Source organism: Tupaia chinensis, unplaced genomic scaffold (assembly GCF_000334495.1).
Source record: "Tupaia chinensis unplaced genomic scaffold, TupChi_1.0 Scaffold139833_1, whole genome shotgun sequence".
Classification (NCBI taxonomy): Eukaryota; Metazoa; Chordata; class Mammalia; order Scandentia; family Tupaiidae; genus Tupaia; species Tupaia belangeri.
The window spans coordinates 3,749,567-3,769,659 of NW_006199712.1; the positions used below are offsets into that span (position 1 = coordinate 3,749,567).

A 20,093-nucleotide genomic window follows, 5' to 3' on the forward strand; every position below is an offset into this window, starting at 1 on the left:
TAGCCGAAGGCAACGCTGGAGACACCGTTACTGCCATAAACTGGGCCCAGCAGCTGGGTGAGTCATCCCGTAAATGGCTCTCACAGGCTGGGCTAAAGAAGCCCACAGTGCCCAGGGTTGCGTGAAACCAACAGATTGTTCAGATAAAAAACTTGATGTAAAGTGGCGTGTAAAAAAAAAAGTAAAATGGCATGTACTAGAAGAAAATGTGGATAGCTTTCTCCTCTTGGGGTAGGCCTTAAGATCAGGGACCATAAGGACACACGGTAATAGATTCAGGTATATACTGTATTAGAGTGTGTGGTGTGTGAGGCTATTCAGGTATATACGGTATTAGAGTGTGTAGTGTGTGAGGCTGTTCAGGTATATACGGTATTAGAGTGTGTGGTGTGTGAGGCTGGAACTAACATTTGGACAAATAACAGGTTATTGCATAAGCAGATGATTATTATGAAATGCCATTTTTATGTTCAAGAGTCTAAGAAATTATACATTCAAAACATGCTGTCATCTACCATTGTCCGTTGTGAGTCTGCTGTAGGACATTAAGCCTGGCAGTGCTTAGCGCTGGTGGAAAGGTAGAGGAAGGTGTTCTGTTTTCTTTCGGGGTGAATGTTGGTTATACGGCCTTTCTGGCAATATGTGTGACTTCTTTTTTTTTAATTTATTCATTCTTTTCTTTTAATTTGACCAGAGAGAGACAGAGAGAGAGAGAGAGAGAGAAAATGAGAAAGCAAGCAACCAGGTCCAGGACTCAAACCGTGGTCAGCCATGTGGGAGCATCCAGCGCCTTAACCGCCATGCCACCTGCTAGGCCCCCTATATGTGTGATCTTAGAGAGTGCAGACCTGTTCCCTCAGTTCTGTTCTTTGTTTTCTATGAAGGTAATCGTTCAGGCATACGAAGACCTGGTTACGTACGTGGGTGTTTCTCAGCAGTTGGCAATAAATGTTATCTAATAATTTGAATAGAGCATTAAGTAAGTAAATGTCAGTATATTCACCCAGTGGATCATTGTATAATCACTTAAAAATAACAGTGTAGTTGCATATCTTATTTAGTTTTTTAAGAGGTTTTTGTCTTAGGGCATATGTGCTCACTGGAGAGAGAGACAGAGACAGTGAGAGGGAAAGTGAGAAATCACCTTCACAGGGGTGATGGCCACACTGTAGTCCTTTCTTTTCTGTTCTCCTCCCAGGATCTTGGGTGTGCATGCACACGCATCCAGTGTGAGTTTCAAGCCACCAGGTCTGGGACTCAAACCACAGTTGGCCACGTGGGAGTCCAGCGCCCTAACCGCTATGCCGTCTGCTGGCCCCTCATATCTTGTTGACACAGAATATTGTGATACATTAAGGAGGGATGGAGGAGTGACAGAATAAAAGGAAACATCTTTCATCTTGAACTACTTTACTGAGATGTAATTTATATGTATTTCAAGTTATAATTTAGTGTTTTCTAGTATTTTCACAGAGTGGTCCATCCGTCACCATAATCTGATAGTAAAGCGTTTTTGTTCTCTCGGAAAGAAACTCCATACGGATTAGCAGTGGCGTCCTGTGCCTCCCCGCTCCTTCCCCCACCCCAGCCCTAGGACACTTTCAGTCTACTCTGTCTCCGGATTGCCCATTTGGACCCTTCGTCTGAATGGGCTCACGTGTTGTAGGTGGTCTTTTGTGACCGGCTTCTTTTACGCCGTGTCACGTTTTAAACATCACCTATGTTGTAGCATCTATCAGTATCTCGTTCCTTTTTATTTCTGAATGATATTTAATTACACGGAGAGACGTAATTTATCCGTTCGGCAGTTGATGGACATTGGGCTCTTTCTGCTTTTTGACTGTTAGGAGTAATGACTAGCTATTTATTATGGAGCTGTATTTCCTGCATGAAATGTGAACTCTGATATGCCCAAGTGTTAGGAGTGGTTCTGTCCGATGATTAAATTACTAGGCGGGCTCTGACTCTCTGCTTTGCTCTTTTGTAACTGAATCGGTTTGTGTAAAGACAAAGATGTCTTTGTAGGAGGAACATGCCAGCCAGTTTCTTCCTTTCGACCTTTCTGCCTCGTTCTCTTGACCCTATATGATGAGCCTGAGATTATTTATTAACAAAACATACTTATTTCAAAACTATCACTCGAAAGTCTCTTTCTCCTTAAATGTGTCTATATATTTTTTTTAATATTCTGGACATGTGTCTTTGGATAACTCTAGGTGATCAGAAATAAAAAATACAGGCTTTCTCCTCTTTTTAGTTACAGCTTTCATTAATTTTGCTCCTTCCAAAAAGATGCAAAGAAAAAGCAGAATAGTTCATCTCACGTGTGTCAGATTTAAAAAAAAATTCCTGGGAACCAGCAGTTAGCATAATGGCTATGTCGCTGGACTCCCATGTAGCCGACCGTGGTTTGCATCCCGGACCCGGTGGTTTAAAACTCACGCCAGGCATGTGTGCATGCGTGCCCAAGATCCCGAGAGGATTAAGTTTATTTATTTTTTTATTTTAATTTGACCAGAGAGAGACACAACCAGAGAGAGAGAGAGAGAGAGAGAGAGAGAGAGAAAGCAAATTGCCAGGTCCAGGACTCGAACCGAAGTTGGCCATGTGGGAGTCCAGTGTCCTTAACCACCATGCCACCTGCCAGCCCCCCTACAAAAAACCCCCCCCAAAAAATATATTTTTAAAAGCCCCCAGCCAGTGACATATTGGCTAAGGCAGCTGATCCCACATGCCTGACTGTGTGGTTTGGGTTCCAGACTCAGCATCTTGAAAATCAGGCCGGGAGCCTGTGTGTATGCCCTTAAATCCCAAAAGGAAATCAGAGGAGGGACCAGTGGTTAGCGTCATGGCTATGTTGCTGGACTTCCACATAGTCGACCACGGTTCGAGTCCTGGACCTGGTGGCTTAAACTCACGCCGGGCGCATGTGTGTGCATGCCAAAGATCCCTAGAGGAGAATGGAGGAGAAGGGATCGGTGTGGCCATCCCCCCTAGGGGGTGATTTCTCACTTTCTGTCTCTCTGTCTTTCTGGTGAGCGCATGCGCCCTAAAGCAAAAACCTCTCCAAAAAAAAAAAAAAATTGTCAAAGGGCCTGTGTGCTTGCAGGGTTTGGGTTGTGAGTGAGAAAGCACCTCAGTGGGGTGGCATACGCAGTCCTTTCTCCGTGTCTCCTCTGGGGGTTTTGGGCGCGCACACACATGTACACCCAGCATGTTTCTCAAAGCCACCGGGTCTGGGACATGAAAACATGTAGTTAGCCATGTGGGATCCAACTCTTCAACCACAACGCCATGGGCTGGCCTGTGAGTTTTGTATTTATTATATGACTTATGTCATTTTTTGGTTTTCAAGGCTTTTATCCGTTAATTGGGTGGAAGATTGGGCAAGAAGTCGTGTGCTTAGCCGAAGGCAACGCTGGAGACACCGGTACTGCCATAAACTGGGCCCAGCAGCTGGGTGAGTCATCCCGTAAATGGCTCTCACAGGCTGGGCTAAAGAAGCCCACAGTGCCCAGGGTTGCGTGAAACCAACAGATTGTTCAGATAAAAAACTTGATGTAAAGTGGCGTGTAAAAAAAAAAGTAAAATGGCATGTACTAGAAGAAAATGTGGATAGCTTTCTCCTCTTGGGGTAGGCCTTAAGATCAGGGACCATAAGGACACACGGTAATAGATTCAGGTATATACTGTATTAGAGTGTGTGGTGTGTGAGGCTATTCAGGTATATACGGTATTAGAGTGTGTAGTGTGTGAGGCTGTTCAGGTATATACGGTATTAGAGTGTGTGGTGTGTGAGGCTGGAACTAACATTTGGACAAATAACAGGTTATTGCATAAGCAGATGATTATTATGAAATGCCATTTTTATGTTCAAGAGTCTAAGAAATTATACATTCAAAACATGCTGTCATCTACCATTGTCCGTTGTGAGTCTGCTGTAGGACATTAAGCCTGGCAGTGCTTAGCGCTGGTGGAAAGGTAGAGGAAGGTGTTCTGTTTTCTTTCGGGGTGAATGTTGGTTATACGGCCTTTCTGGCAATATGTGTGACTTCTTTTTTTTTAATTTATTCATTCTTTTCTTTTAATTTGACCAGAGAGAGACAGAGAGAGAGAGAGAGAGAGAAAATGAGAAAGCAAGCAACCAGGTCCAGGACTCAAACCGTGGTCAGCCATGTGGGAGCATCCAGCGCCTTAACCGCCATGCCACCTGCTACGCCCCCTATATGTGTGATCTTAGAGAGTGCAGACCTGTTCCCTCAGTTCTGTTCTTTGTTTTCTATGAAGGTAATCGTTCAGGCATACGAAGACCTGGTTACGTACGTGGGTGTTTCTCAGCAGTTGGCAATAAATGTTATCTAATAATTTGAATAGAGCATTAAGTAAGTAAATGTCAGTATATTCACCCAGTGGATCATTGTATAATCACTTAAAAATAACAGTGTAGTTGCATATCTTATTTAGTTTTTTAAGAGGTTTTTGTCTTAGGGCATATGTGCTCACTGGAGAGAGAGACAGAGACAGTGAGAGGGAAAGTGAGAAATCACCTTCACAGGGGTGATGGCCACACTGTAGTCCTTTCTTTTCTGTTCTCCTCCCAGGATCTTGGGTGTGCATGCACACGCATCCAGTGTGAGTTTCAAGCCACCAGGTCTGGGACTCAAACCACAGTTGGCCACGTGGGAGTCCAGCGCCCTAACCGCTATGCCGTCTGCTGGCCCCTCATATCTTGTTGACACAGAATATTGTGATACATTAAGGAGGGATGGAGGAGTGACAGAATAAAAGGAAACATCTTTCATCTTGAACTACTTTACTGAGATGTAATTTATATGTATTTCAAGTTATAATTTAGTGTTTTCTAGTATTTTCACAGAGTGGTCCATCCGTCACCATAATCTGATAGTAAAGCGTTTTTGTTCTCTCGGAAAGAAACTCCATACGGATTAGCAGTGGCGTCCTGTGCCTCCCCGCTCCTTCCCCCACCCCAGCCCTAGGACACTTTCAGTCTACTCTGTCTCCGGATTGCCCATTTGGACCCTTCGTCTGAATGGGCTCACGTGTTGTAGGTGGTCTTTTGTGACCGGCTTCTTTTACGCCGTGTCACGTTTTAAACATCACCTATGTTGTAGCATCTATCAGTATCTCGTTCCTTTTTATTTCTGAATGATATTTAATTACACGGAGAGACGTAATTTATCCGTTCGGCAGTTGATGGACATTGGGCTCTTTCTGCTTTTTGACTGTTAGGAGTAATGACTAGCTATTTATTATGGAGCTGTATTTCCTGCATGAAATGTGAACTCTGATATGCCCAAGTGTTAGGAGTGGTTCTGTCCGATGATTAAATTACTAGGCGGGCTCTGACTCTCTGCTTTGCTCTTTTGTAACTGAATCGGTTTGTGTAAAGACAAAGATGTCTTTGTAGGAGGAACATGCCAGCCAGTTTCTTCCTTTCGACCTTTCTGCCTCGTTCTCTTGACCCTATATGATGAGCCTGAGATTATTTATTAACAAAACATACTTATTTCAAAACTATCACTCGAAAGTCTCTTTCTCCTTAAATGTGTCTATATATTTTTTTTAATATTCTGGACATGTGTCTTTGGATAACTCTAGGTGATCAGAAATAAAAAATACAGGCTTTCTCCTCTTTTTAGTTACAGCTTTCATTAATTTTGCTCCTTCCAAAAAGATGCAAAGAAAAAGCAGAATAGTTCATCTCACGTGTGTCAGATTTAAAAAAAAATTCCTGGGAACCAGCAGTTAGCATAATGGCTATGTCGCTGGACTCCCATGTAGCCGACCGTGGTTTGCATCCCGGACCCGGTGGTTTAAAACTCACGCCAGGCATGTGTGCATGCGTGCCCAAGATCCCGAGAGGAGAATGGAGGAGAAGGGATTGCGGCATGGCCATCCCCCCTGGGGGGTGATTTCTTGCTTTCTGTCTCTCTGTCTCTCTCTGTCTGTCTGGCTAGCGCACGCGCCCTATAGTGAAAACCTCTCCAAAAAACAAAACAAACAAAAAACATTCCTGAGTTCCATATAACATCATGTGCACAGTATCAACGGGAATCATTTCCTCTGAGGCTTAACCTATTGTGATTCTTAGATGGTGAAATCTCTTTTCTGGGAGATAAGACTAAATGTCTCCAACCTCAGAAAGTCGTGTGCACTCCAATAGAAGGTACACGTCCTGCCTGAAGGCCAGTCCTGGCTCTGGCAGGAAGATGAGAGTAGTGGTCTAATTTGGGGGAGAGAGAAATCAAGAGTTGAATTATTTACCTCAAAATTTCTTTTTAAATTTTACACACATATGTGTGTGTGTATATATATATATATTTTAATATATTTGGTCACTATATAGAGTTGCAGCATGCGACATGTATTTTCCCAGCATGAATACACTGCATATTAGTCCAGGGAAAGACACCGTCACACACCTCAACAGATACAAAGTCTCAATCAGTGGCCACACTAAGTATTACTGATACGTATGTGTCTTAAATTCACACAAAAAGCCACCATTTACGTGAATATATCCCTTTCTGAGAATCCGCTTAAATAGGTATTTTTTTAAAAGACAGAAACTTGGTTGTATCACCAGACGCAGGGTAGATAAGAGCCCGAGTGGCCCTGTCTGTCGCGTCCTTGAACATGAGTGGACGCTGCTGGCTCTGAGCCTGTGTGGCAGGCGTGCGAGGCCGGCTTGTTCACCAGCGTGGTAGCCCCTTCCCTCCTCCTACTGACTGAGCACTCAGGCTCAGATGGAAAGACAGCTGCCTGAAACTGTCTCATCGTGATGTTTCCAGGTTTGTCTGTTTGTCAGAGGACACATGCTCTCACCAGAGAGAAACGGGGAGACAGGGGGAGAGGAAGGGGGCACTCACCTCCCAGTGGGGCGTGGTCCCCCTGCAATCCCCTCTCCTCCGTTTCTCTCTCTGGTTGGGATCCCTCACAGCTTACTGTGTTCCGATCCCAGCTCAGTAAACTGAAAAGCATTCTAGGTGTGTGTGTTTGTGTGTGTGTGTGTGTGTGTGCGTGCACGCGCGTGTGCGTACTCGTGTGCGTGCATGCTCCAAGTCACAACAGGATGGAGAAATGGAGGAGAAGGGATTGCAGCATGACCATGCCCTATTGAGGGTTTTTCCTTTCCCTCTCTGTCTCTGGTGAGTCCATGCACTCTCTGGGTATGAAAACAAAAACAACAAAGTTCTTCATTCCACTTTTCTCTCATGTTTTCCACTGCAGACTCCTTCGTTAACTGGCCCATTTGGGTTTCCCCATGACCATCCCTTTTCTTTTTGATTTGGCCCATTTCTGCTCCCCCTTGCTCTTTGTCCTGTTGTACTGCCTCAGTCTTACACAGGTTTTCATCTCCCAGCTCTTGTTCAACTAGCAAGTAGCTGAGTGCTCAGTACCTGTCTGGGATGTGTGTGCTGGTGACACTGTGACAGTCTTTGCCCTCTTAGAGGGTAGAATCTATCAGGAAAGACGTACATTAAATGAACAATTAAAAGAAACATTGCCAGAGGGTGCATGCACTTGCCAGTGAAGGAGAGATGGAGGGAGAGGGGGAGGGAGAAAGCTTCCCAGTGGAGTGTGGTCACACTTCAGTCTCCAGTTCCCCATCCCATCAGGGTTTGGGGTATGCATCCACAACACGCAGAGTATTTATCAAGCTGCTGGGGCCTGGATTTGAACCTTGCTATTGGTTATGTATAATCTGGCTTTCTTAACCACTAGGCCACAGAGCCAGCCTGCTAAAAGAATAATTTTTTTAAAAGTCAGTGTTAGGTGCCAGGAAGGAAAAGCAGTAGTAGGATCGATGATTGCTGTCTTCTCCTTTTTTTCATTAAAGAATTATTTTATTTAACTTTATTTATTTTAATTTGACCAGAGAGGGACAGAGAAAGAGAGAGAGAGAGAAAGAGAAAGTGAGAAAGCAAACCACCAGGTCCAGGATTCAAACCATGGTCGCCCATGTGGGAGTCCAATGCCCTTCACCGCCATGTCATCTGCTGCCCCTCAGTGATTGCTTTCTAAAGGGAGGACTTTTTCTATGGAGAATCAGAAGGCTTCTTTAAAGAAGCGGTGTTTCAGCTCGACCCTGAAGGAACAAGAACAAGAGGAACCGGCAGTGGGGAGGCAGTGAGCGGAGGGGTGGTCTCAGCCGAGAGCAGCACCAGGGGAAGCCCCAGGCAGGGAGCCGGCTGAGCTATTTAAGGGCTGAAAGAGTGCCCTAGTTCTTCCTGCAGTTCAGGCAGTTCCACCTCTGCTGTTCTCCAGTAACAAGGGTCAGGGGACAGCTTTTCCTTCGCAGTGTCGTTTTTTAATTGCTACCTGTCACATCTGCCTGCTCCTAGCAGTCCCCATAAGAGGTCCATGGGGATTTGTTTATTTCAAACTACCCGGGACTTGTTTACTCAGAGCAAGGAAATGGGCCCCTTCTCTGTGTTACCTTCCCGAGAGGGTGCGGTTTCTCTCATTAGAGACGAGATAAACATCTCACGGATGAGCAGGTTCTACGTGGGTGAGAGCTAGGCGTCTGGGAGGGCCCAGGGTGCAGAGGAGGCTGCAGTCTCAGCTCTGGCCCTGGCGCCCTCTCTGCTTCTGCCGAGGTGACAGTGGGAGTGTGTCCTGCTGCTGGGGCTGAGTGGAACCCAGGCAGGCAGGACCACGACATCTGGGGCAGGCCGTGCAGACCCCGGCCGGGGACCACGACATCTCGGGCAGGCTGTGAGGACCCAGGCCCGGGACCACGATGTCTCAGGCTGTGCAGACCCCAGCCAGGGACCACGACATCTCGGGCAGGCTGTGAGGACCCAGGCCCGGGACCACGACGTCTCAGGCTGTGCAGACCCCGGCTGGGGACCACGACGTCTCCGGCAAGCTGTGCGGACCCAGGCTGTCTCGTTGTTGGTGAAAATACTAGCAACTGGCAGGGACCCACCCTGTTGCTCTCTCAGGGTGCACCTCCTGAACTGGGAGAAAATGCAGCCCACACGTGGAGAAGAGCGAGCCGGCCTGGCCACCCCTGGGCCTGCTAAACAGGAGTCGCTGCGAGTTTTCCGAACTGCTCCGCCCAAGCCCAGGGGCAAGGCCTGATGGGCACATGCCTGGAGAAAGCCAAGTGCTGACGGTTTGCACAGCTCTGCCCCTCAGCACCTGACAGTCCCCACCGCCTGATTTAAAGCGTGCCAAGTCGGCCAGCCGCGGACAGGTCACAGGTTCCAAACCACCTTCTGTGGGGTTCCTGTCAGTTCTGTTTCCAGGCCGGGCTGTTGCTCGCTGCACCTCATTGTGCCACCTGGTGGCCAGTCGGGGTGGTGACCCCGTAGACATCAGTCCTCAAAGCCTTCCCTGGGCTTGTGGTTGGGGGCACTGTCTTGACACGTGAAGCCTGGGGTGCTAGAAGGAGTTCATAAAGATCTTCGAGAGGTCGTTTTTCTGACTCCCTGGTCTCGGTGCTGCACGGTTCTGGGCAGAACCCCGGTGCTTTAGCCCCTCCACTGACCACTTACTTAGTTATTGGAGACTTTTTTGCTATAGGGTGTGTGCGCTCTCCAGAAAGACAGAGACAGTCAGAGAGACAGAAAACGAGAAATCACCCCCCAGGGGCGATGGCCATGCCACAGTCCTTTCTCCTCCATTCTCCTCTTGGGATCTTGGGCACGCACACGCGCCCGGCATAAGTTTAAGCCACCGGGCCTAGGACTCAAACTGTGGTCGACTACGTGGGAGTCTAGCAACATAGCCATTAGGCCAACTGCTGGTCTCTCCCCTGACCCCTTCTGCGGCCACTTCTATCCCCTGCCAAGTGCCCAGAGGGTGCAGAGAAGGTGGTGGGGAGAGAAAAGGGGTTTCCTGAATGAGTTTCTGGTGTCTCTCATGCTGTTTCTGTTGTCACTGCGGCCACAGGATTGTGTGCGTCTAGGCCGCCCTAGACAGTCAGTTGGGGGAGGTTTGGGTGGAAAGGATTCTTTTTACCTTTTTAAAAAATTTTTTATTTGTTAGTATTTTTAATTTGACCAGAAAATGACAGAGAGAGAGAGAAAGGGAAAGTGAGAAAGCAAGCTGCCATGTCCAGGACTCGATATGCAGTTGGCAATGTGAGAGTCCAGTGCCCTTAACCGCCAGGCTACCTGCTGGCCCCTCTTTTTTTTTTTTTTTTTTTTTTATTCTATGAACGTGAGAGAGGGAGAAGCCCACTTCGGCTGGCCTGGATCATGAGCACACACGTGCCTGGTGTGCTCAGGCAGTCCCGGGCGCAAACCCAGGACCTTTTGGCTGTGGGTCCGTCGTGTTATCTCTGTGCTCCCTCCTGGCCTCACACCAGGACTCCTGGTTTGCAGGTCTGGGTGTCTGTGCTGCTGGCTGCCATTATACTGCCATGGGGTTGCCTGGGAGCTGGGGCCTGCGAGGATGACAAAGTCCCAGGAACCAACAGTGGGAATTTGCCTGCTCCGTCCTGCAGAGACCCCTGACTCCTGCTTCCCAGACCAGAAAGGCTGAGCTTCTCTGGAAGCTCCTCTTGTTTGTACCCGGGGTACGGATCCGGGTTTCAAGTTTCAGGCTGTCCCTGAGTCTAGGCCAGAAGATACCAGAGGACACAGAAAACAGGAAACTCCCCGCCAGTTTGCTGGCATGTGGAGTCCTCCCGTCTGCTGCTCGCTCCGCCCTGAGCGTTCTGGTGCATTCCGTCCGGGATTCTCCAGTCGCACTGGGGCGGGGGTAGTGGGTGTGCTCACTCCGAGGTTCAAGTGGAAGGTTAGGGCAGTGCTTCGAGCAAGGGATGGGACAAACGGTGAAGAATGTGAAAAAGCTCCATCTTGTGTTGATTTCCATTTGGTACCGGAAACTTTCCACATCTTGTCTTGATTTTAAAATTCAGATACTTGGACATGACCTTTTTTTTTTTTTACTTGCCAGTGAGTATCTGTGCTCACCCGAGAGAGACAGAGAGACAGAGAGAAAGGGAGAAAGCAAACCCTGACGGGGCGTGGTTCCTTCTCCGCCATTTCTCCATCCTGGATGGATTTGGGCACGTGTGCACATGCGCCCAGTGTGTTTTTTAGCTCACTGGGGCTGGGATTCATATCACATAGTCAGCCATGTGGGATCCAGCACCCTTGACCATAGGCTGATTTTTTTTTAACCAGCGTTTTCTTTCTTCCTTTTTAAAATTCCTTTTTTAAAGACAGGGTCTTGCTATGTTAGGGCCCTCCTGCCTCAGCCTCCTGGGCAGCTGGGACTGCAGGCATACACCAGCACGCCCGGTACTTGTATTTTTTTTTTTTTGGGGGGGGAGAGGTTTTTGCTATAGGGAGCGTGCTCTTGCCAGAAAGACAGAGAGAGACAGAGAGACAGAAAGCGAGAAATCACCCCCCAGGAGGGATGGCCACACCACGATCCCTTCTCCTCCATTCTCCTCTCGGGATATTAGGTACGCACGCACACGCACCCGGCGTGACTATAAGCCACTGGGTCTAGGACTTGAACCACGGTCAACTACGTGGGAGTCCAGCGACATAACCATTACACCACCTGCTGGTCCTCAGTCCAAATATCTTCAAAGAAAAAGTAAGGCTGCAGCATACAGAGCCTGCCCGAGGGCCTTCTGTCCTCCTTGTCCCATCCACGTGCTCATAGAACACGCCGTGTGAGAGGTCCCCGGGGCGAGGATGGGTGGCCTCTGAGCAGCCTCGTGTGACAGTCAGAGGAAACGTGGGTGCAGGTACATATCGGTCCTGGAGCCAAATTCTCTCTGTCCCTCCCTGGCCCCTTCATTTTGTTTGTTTTTGCAGATCTTTTCACAGAAGCTGCTGAGACGGAGAAGATGGCTGAGAGTTTAGAAGACTCTGAAGGAGTTTATTTCGTTCCATCTTTTAGTGGATTACAGGTATTTTTTTAATTAAGTTCGTGGCGATTACAAACATTTTCTCCTCCTGCCTCACCCAAAGTGAGGTCCCTACATCATTGCAGCAGTTTGACCCCAGCAGGACTGAGGTGGGCGGCTCGGACCTCGTGGGACCTCCCCGGGGAACAGCCTGGCCCCGAGTGTGGCCCTGCTGGTCTGGCCGTCACAGAGTCCAGCTGCTTCTGCTTAGAACGCCTTCCCTGTGGGGTCTAGATGTTGGCAGATTCCAAAAGTTCTTATCAAAGAACTTTTACATAAGACCTAGGATTACTGTAGCATGACCAAAAATAACTATATTTTTCCAGCAGGGGAAAATATATCAGTGAATCAGTATTTTTTGTTTTTTACATTTTTGCTATAAGGTGCGTGCGTTGCCAGAGAAAGAGAGACCGTGATAAATCTCCTCCCAGGGGATGCCTGTGCCATCATCCCTTCTCCTCCATTCTCCTCTTGGCATTTTGGACATGCATGTAAGAATGCCTGGCCCGATTTTCAAGTCACCAGGTCTGGAACTTGAACTACGGTTGGCCATGTGGGAGTCCAGCGCCCTAACCACCAGCCCCCTGCTGGCCCCATTCATTAATTATTTAAAAAGTAAAAATTCTTTTCTTTTTTTTTTTTTTTTTTCTGCTAGTTGCCAGAGGGTGCGTGGTGGGTGAGAGATAGAGCCCTCCAGAGGGGCATTGTCACACCCCAGTCCTTTTTCCTCCATCTCCTCCATCTCACCAGGATTGTGGACATGCACACATGCACCCAGCATGATTTTCTGGGTGCCAGGGTTGGGATTTAAACCACGATCAGGGATGTGGGCTCCAGCACCCTGTGTACAGGGCTTAACTACCACACTATGGGGCTGGCCTCCTTTTTAAAAATTGTTATGGTAGGAGTTGGCACGGGTGTGGTGGTTAAGGATACAAGATTCCCACGTGGCTGACTATGGTTTGAGTCCCAGACCTGGTGACTTGCTTTCTCACTTTCCTTTTCTCTCTCACTCTGTCCCTTTCTGGTCAAATTTAACTAAATGGATAAATAAATAAAGTTAAATAAAATAATTCTTTAAAAGAAAAATTGTTGTGGTAGGATTTTGGTTACCTGAGATGGCCTAGCAGTTATGTCACTGGACTTGCGTGTGGCAAACCGCGGTTTGAGTCCTGGACCTGGTGGCTTGAAACTCATGCTGTGTGTGTGTTTGTGCCCAGGATCTCAGGAGAATGGAGGATAAGGGATTGTGGTGTGGCCATCCCCCCGTGGAGTGATTTCTTGCTTTTTCTCTGTCTCTGTCTCTCTCTCCAGTGAGCGCACATGCCCTGAGATAAGAACCTCTACGAGAAGTGTAGGTCCAGGCACTCTGGCACCGGCAGTGTGCCCACTGCAGAGCCGTGCAGCAGTGTGGGTTAGCCCAGGCACGCCTGCGTGTGGGCATAGACCTTGCTGGCTAGGAGGCTGGGGGAAGGATTGTGGTGAGAGCCTGTCAAGAGTAGTTGTCTGTCTGTCTCTTATATTAAAGAAATAAATAAAATGAACTTTATTTATTATTTAAACACTTCCTTATTTATTTATTAGTTGTCATTTTCAAGGTACAGGGTCCAGGACTCAAACCATGGTTGGCCATGTGGTGATCCAGAGCCTTAAACATGACGCCACTTGCTGTCCCCTCAACTTCTTTTTTTTCAGCGATTTTTGCTCTAGTGCATGTGTGCTCACCAGAGAGAGACAGAGATACAGAAAAAGAGAAATCACGCCCCCCAGGGGGATGTTCTCCATTCTCCTCTCGGGACTTTGGGCACACACACACACACACACACACACACACGGCATGGGTTTAAGTTGCCATGTCCGGGACTTAAACTGTGGTCGACTACGTGAGAGTGCAGCGATGTAACCATTGTGCCATCTCCTGTTCCCAACATTTATTTTTGAAGATCATTATATTGGGGGCCAGTAGGTGGCATGTGTGGTTAAGGCACTGGACTCCCCAGTGGCTGACCGCGGTTGGGTCCTGGACCTGGTGGCTTTCTCTCTCTCTCTCTCTCTCTCTGTCAGTCTCTGGTGAGCGCATGTGTGCTAGATGAAGTTAAAAAATAATAATAATAATGATAAAATTAAATAAATAATTATTTAAGGAAAGAAAAAAGAACATGCTGGGTACGTGTGTGTGTGCCCCAAATCCTGACAGTAAAAGGAATAAAGACAGAAGACTTGTGGTGTGACCACACTCCATTGGGCATTGCTTTCTCTCTCTCTCTCCTTCTGTGTCAAGTGCACACACTCTCTGGCCATTAAAAAGAAAACAACCCAAAATGTTTTGACAAAGCTATCATAGATATGATTTTTAATTTCATCGTAACAAAATGTTTTTATCTTGTCATGATTACAACCTGACAGTACAAGGGGCCTTTAAAAGTTTATGGAAGGGTCTGGCAGATGGTGCGGTGGTTAAGGGCGCTGGATCCCCACATGGCTATCTGTGGTTCGAGTCCCAAACCTGGCGGCTTGCTTTCTCACTTTCCCTCTCTCTCAACCTCTCTCTCACTCTGTCCTTCTCTGGTCAAATTAAATAAAGTAATTGAAAAGACAAAGCATGAAAGTTTATGGAAAATACATATTATATTAAAAATGCATGGGTTTTAGAATTCTTTGCATCAAAACGAACTTGAACTTGGACTTTTATTTTTCTACAGACTTTTTTTTTTTTTTTAGGTTTTTGCTGTAAGTCATTTTATGCTTTCCAGAAAGAGGCAAAGAGAGGGAAAGTGAGAGATCACTTCCCAATAGGATGACCATGCTGAAATCCCTTCTCCTCTCGGGATTTGGGGCATGCACACACGTGTGCCTGATGTGATGTTTAAGCCGCTGGGTCCAGGACTCAAACCACAGTTGGCCATGTGGGAGTTCAGTGCCTCAACCACTCTACCACCTACTGGACCCTACACACTTTAAAAAATATATATTTATTTAATTTTATCATTATTATTATTATTATTATTATTATTATTTGGCCAGAGAGAGATGGAGAAAGGGAGGAAGTGAGAAACCAAGCCACCAGGTCCGGGACATGAACCACATCAGTCAGCTATGTGAGAGTCTAGTGCGCTTAGCCACCATGCCACCTGGGCCCCACCCCACAGTTTCCCATGTCCCCTCATATATTGGAGGAGGAGGACAGGTGGCAGTGGGATGACTGCAGGCCTGATATTCCTGGGTCATTCAGACAGCAGGTGTTGGTACTCAGCGTCAGGGAGTGGCGGGGAGCTGCCCGTGTCCTCAGCCTGGGGGCACGTGGAGCGGGCGTGGAAGGGAGGGAAGCTTCCCGGGCTGTGTGGCCATTAACTCCAGAGTCCTGCTCCAGCCTTCTGTAGTGGAGGGCAGGCTGGTGAGGCCCGGAGAGTCTCAGTTTCTCGATGGAGTCTGCTGAGGAAGGGCGCTGGGTCAATGTCGAGGGGACTGGGAAGTCCGGACAGCCACTGGGGGAACGCAGAGGGGTGGAGTGGAGCCTGGGCACCAGAGGTGGCTTCACAGCCTTGCCCAGCAGGGCCTGTGGTTTGGGGGTCTGAGAGGAGGCGTGAGAGGCGGGAGTTGGAGCTCATTTACTGGACGGGAGGGTTACTGCGACCTGTGGGAGTGAGAGTGTTGGACCTGAGCCCACTGGTCTGCAGAGGATTGGAGTCAGGCTGGCCTACAGGGGGTTCTTTTGCTGGGGAGGCTCAAGCTTGCCTGGGCCATGAGGGAAGCCGGGTGCACGGGTGCACGGAGCCCTGAGGACTGACTGGGAGCCGGTCAGGCTCTGCTTTGCAGTTCTTAGGACTCCTCTTTGGGTGTCTTGTGCCATCAGGGCAGCTTTCCCCTTGCATCGCCAGTTGTGCTTGGTGTTCTTTCTTCTCCTAGCTTCCGCCTTATTGTCATTGGTTTTCTCAAACTCCCTGCCTTTTTTCTTTTTTTAAAATAATTTTATTTAACTCTATTGATTTATTTTCATTTGACCAGAGAGGGACAGCACAAAAGTGAGAGAGAGAAAGCAAGCCACCAGGTCTGGGACTTGAACCCATGGTTGGCCATGTGAGAGTCTAGCACCCTTAACCACCACACCACCTGCCAGCCCCTATGTATTTACTTTTAATTTGACCAGAGAGGGATAGAGCAAGAGAGAGAGGGGGAAAAGTGAGAAACAAAGCTGCCAGGTCCAGGACTCGAGCCTTGGTCAGCCTTGTGGGAGTCCAGTGCCCTCAACCACCATGCTACCTGCTGGCCCCAATCCCCTGCTTCCTCAGAGCTAAGACATCACACACAGAGTCTTCTGCCCCTTTGTGCATCCTTCTGGCTCCAGTTCCTCGTTGAGCGCGTGTTTTTCTTTGTGTTTCCTAGAGCTGGTTTCCTGGGGAGGGAATCAGATCAGCCCACCTTGTGTTCTCAAGCTGTGGTCACGTTGGGTCAGTTGTGTTCACCCCCCCACAGTTTTGGTGGTGTCTTTGGGACACGAGCATGAAACATGGCTGCATTAGTCCTGGGGCTCCAGATTCAAGCAGGTTCCTTAGACAGGGATGAGGCCAGCAAGTCCTGAGGTCACCATCTTTACTTCTGTGAGCTCCTGGAACTTGTGAATGGAGAAGGTAAGGGAGACATAGCACGATGCTGGTGTGGACCTGAGCAAGCTGGGGAAGGAGGGGTCTGCTCACACTAGAATTGCTGGCGTGGACTGGTCGGGAGAGATAGGACCGCGTCATGGTTCCTGTGACATGGAAGATCAGACACCTCTACCAAGTAGCTGCACCTGAAGCCATTTGCCCAGCAAAGAGCTAAGTTTGTTACAACCACAGAATAAGTGGAGGCAACTTCTTGGGAGAGGTTATGGGTTAGTGGAGTTAATTTACAATAGATGGAAGAGTGGAAAAAATAGATGAAAAGCTATTTGATGATGATGTGGATAGTAATGTCTTTCTTGACTAATATGCATGGTAGTCGCGCTGGAAAAAGAAATGTAAGACACTGTAAAGATATATGTGATTCAATGGAACATTAAAAATATAATAATAAATAAACTTAAAAAATAAAGAAGGCACAGCAAAACGGGTCTTGAAGAAAACGGTGGGACGGCTTTGGGTAAGAAGAATGTTGACATTGCAGTTACAGAGGCAGCTACCTAGTGGATACACACTGTGTGGTGAGCGCTGTCCTGTTTACACACACTGTCTTGTTGAATCCACAGTTAACTCAACAATGTAGACGATCAATCAGATGTACTCTTTTTTTTTTTTTTTTAAAGTTTTTTAGCATAGGGCACATGTGCAAGACAGAGAGAGAGAAAGCGAGAAATCAGCCCCCGGGGGAAGGGCACATGGTAATCCCTTCTCCACAGGCACACAGACCCAGTGTGTGATTTTTAAGCCGCCAGGTCCAACTCAAACCGCAGTTGGCCATGTGAGAATCCCAACACCTTAACCTTCATGCCACCAGCTGGCCCCCAGATGTACTGATTAGATTCATGAAGATGTTAATAAATTTGAGGGACCAGCAGTTAGCGTAATGGTTGTGTCGCTCAACTTCCATACAAGAACTCTCTTCTTTTTTTTTTTTTTTTTCCCCATGTAGCCGACTGTGGTTCGAGTCCCGAACCCAGTGGCTTAAACTCATGCCGGGCGTGTGTGCGCGCATGCCCAAGATCCCGAGAGAATGGAGGAGAAGGGATTGCAGCATGCTCATCCCCCCTGGGGAGTGATTTCTCTCTTTCCATCTCTCTGTCTCTCTCTGTCTTTCTGGTGAGCACATGCGCCCTACAGCAGAAACCTCTCAAAAAAAAATTGAAAAGCCATGGTAGTAGGAAATCTTAGTTATAGTAAAGATAAGATGCAGTGTAGAATCTCTTAATAATTAGGAAAAATATTCTCTGGTGATCCGCTCACCAAATGTGAACTGCTCCTCTCTGAGAGCCAGATGTGGTCTTACGAAGCCAAATACTTTGTGCGTGTGTCAAAGGTTCTACTTCCAGTGCTCAAAGGACAGTGAGAACCGCACAGTCTCAGCAAACAATCCTACTAACATACGTGACTACAAACTGATTCAGGATGAGGTGGGCACTTTCAGGGTTCCGTAACACAGACAGCGGGAGACCCGACCTAATTCCTGGAGTCAGGTTTTCCTGCAGAGGCTCAGCCGGCATTTGGAGTGGGAGTGGAGAGTACCTAGGAGAGGGGTGGTAGAGAGTTGGTGCAGGTAAGGAAATGATGTATTGGGCCAACAGGTGGTGTGGTGGTTGGGGCGTTGGACTCCCACATGGCTTCCTGTGGTTCGAGTCCTGGACTTCATGGTTTGCTTTCTCACTTTCTCTTTTTCTCTCTGGTGAGTGCATGTGCCCTATAGCAAACTAAAATAATAATAATAATGATAAATGAAATTAAATAATTCTTTCTTCTTTATTTTATTTATTTATTTTTTAACAGGTTTTTGCCTTTGTGTGCTCACTGGAGAGACAGAGATAGTGAGAGGGAAAGTGAGAAATCACCCCCAGGGGAGGTGACCACGCCACAGTCCCTTTTTCTCCCTTCTCTTCCTGGGATCCTGGACACGCATGTACATGTACCCAGTGTGAGTTTCAAGCCACCAGGTCCAGGACTTGAACTGTGTTTGGCCATGTGGAAGTCCGGCAATGTAGCTGCTATGCCATCTGTTGACCCCAAATAATTCTTTTTCTTTTTTTAAAGAATTATTTTGCTTAACTCTATTTAGTTATTTATTTGTTTTAATTTGACCACAGAGGGACAGAGTGATGGTAGGGGAGAGTGAGAGAGCAAGCCACCAGGTTCAGGACTCAAACTGCGGTTGGCCATGTGGGAGTCCAGCACCCTTAGCCACCATGCCATCTGCTGGCCCCAATCATTCTTTTTTTTAATTTTTTTAAATATTTATTAATTATTATTATTAATAATTAGAGGAGAGAAAACCGGCCACCAGGTCTGGGACTTGAACCGTGGTTGCCGTGTAAGAGTCCAGGGCCTTAACCACCATTCCATCTGCCAGCTCCAAATTAATCATTTTTGAAAAAAAGAGGGTGTGTGTGTGTGTGTCAAGACCCAACCCTAGAAGATGCTTCTGAGCCTTGGTTTCCTGGCAGCCCGGGCACCCCGGCGTCAGGACTGTGCCGCTGTGTTGGAGCCATTCCTCGTGGGACTGCAAGCTGTGGCAGGGACCTGGTTTTCATCTTTGTGCCCCAGAATTGTCTTGCATTGCTGGGGATACAAAAATGAATGCGCACTTTGCCTGATAAATACACTCTTCCAGCTCGGTATTTTGGCTCCTTTAAAGACAGGTGCTAGGCTGGACGATTTCCGATTGGAATGGGAAGACTGATAAGCTCGGAGTGTGGTCTTCACACCTGATAGTGTATTCGGTCCAAGTTATGAAGCCAAAAAGCACATTTTTTACATTATGTTTAAGTTTAACTCACATCCTGGAAAAGCTACTCTGCATAGTAAGCAGTCTTAGTGTAAAAGGTCCCCAGTTGGAGAAGGGAGATTTTCAGTGTTCACCTTTACAAAGCTAGGCATTTAATACTTTTTTTTCATAGTCTTCAGCCCCTCGTCTTAGTCTGAGCTCAAACAAAGGTCAAGCTAAAGCCAGTAACTGTGATTCAGTCTTGTTTTAAATACGATTTAAAGTTACTGTGGGGCCAGGTGGTGGGGCAGTGGTGAAATGCAGTGCTCTGCAGGGTAGACCCACGTGGGAAGGTTGCCAGTTCCCACCCGGAGACTCTGAGTACTCCGGGCCTGCGTGTATCTGTGTATGCCCACAGTCTGGGCACGGCTGAAACCCGGGGTGGATTGTGGCATCTGGACCCTATTGAGAATCTTAGCTCTCTCTCTCTTTCTGTCTCTCTTACTCATGGAAGAAATAAATCCAGGTTTTTGTTTTGTTTTGTTTTTAAAGAGATATTTTTGCTATAGAGCATGTGTGCTTGCTGGAGAGACAGAGACAGAAAGAGAAATCACACATCCCCTCACCCCAAGGGAAATGGCCACACTGCAGTCCCTTCTCCTCCATTCTTCTCTCGGAATTCTGAGCACGCACACACACGTACCTGGCGTGAGTTTCCAGCTACTGGGTCTGGGACTGGAACTGCAGTCGACTATATGGGATTCCAGTGACGTAACCATTATGCCATCTGCTGGTCCCATAAGTACAG

General features: G+C 47.5%; 1 protein-coding gene across 1 annotated transcript in view; it reads left to right on the plus strand.

Moving 5' to 3' along the window:
• GK5 (glycerol kinase 5) overlaps positions 1 to 20,093 on the plus strand; it is a gene marked incomplete at its 5' end in the record, with an annotated part of 62,931 nt that overhangs the window by 35,989 nt on the left and 6,849 nt on the right. Inside the window, 2 exon segments of the mRNA XM_006162323.2 lie at positions 3,356 to 3,460; positions 11,808 to 11,902. Of these exon segments, the coding sequence (XP_006162385.2) occupies positions 3,356 to 3,460; positions 11,808 to 11,902 (200 nt within the window).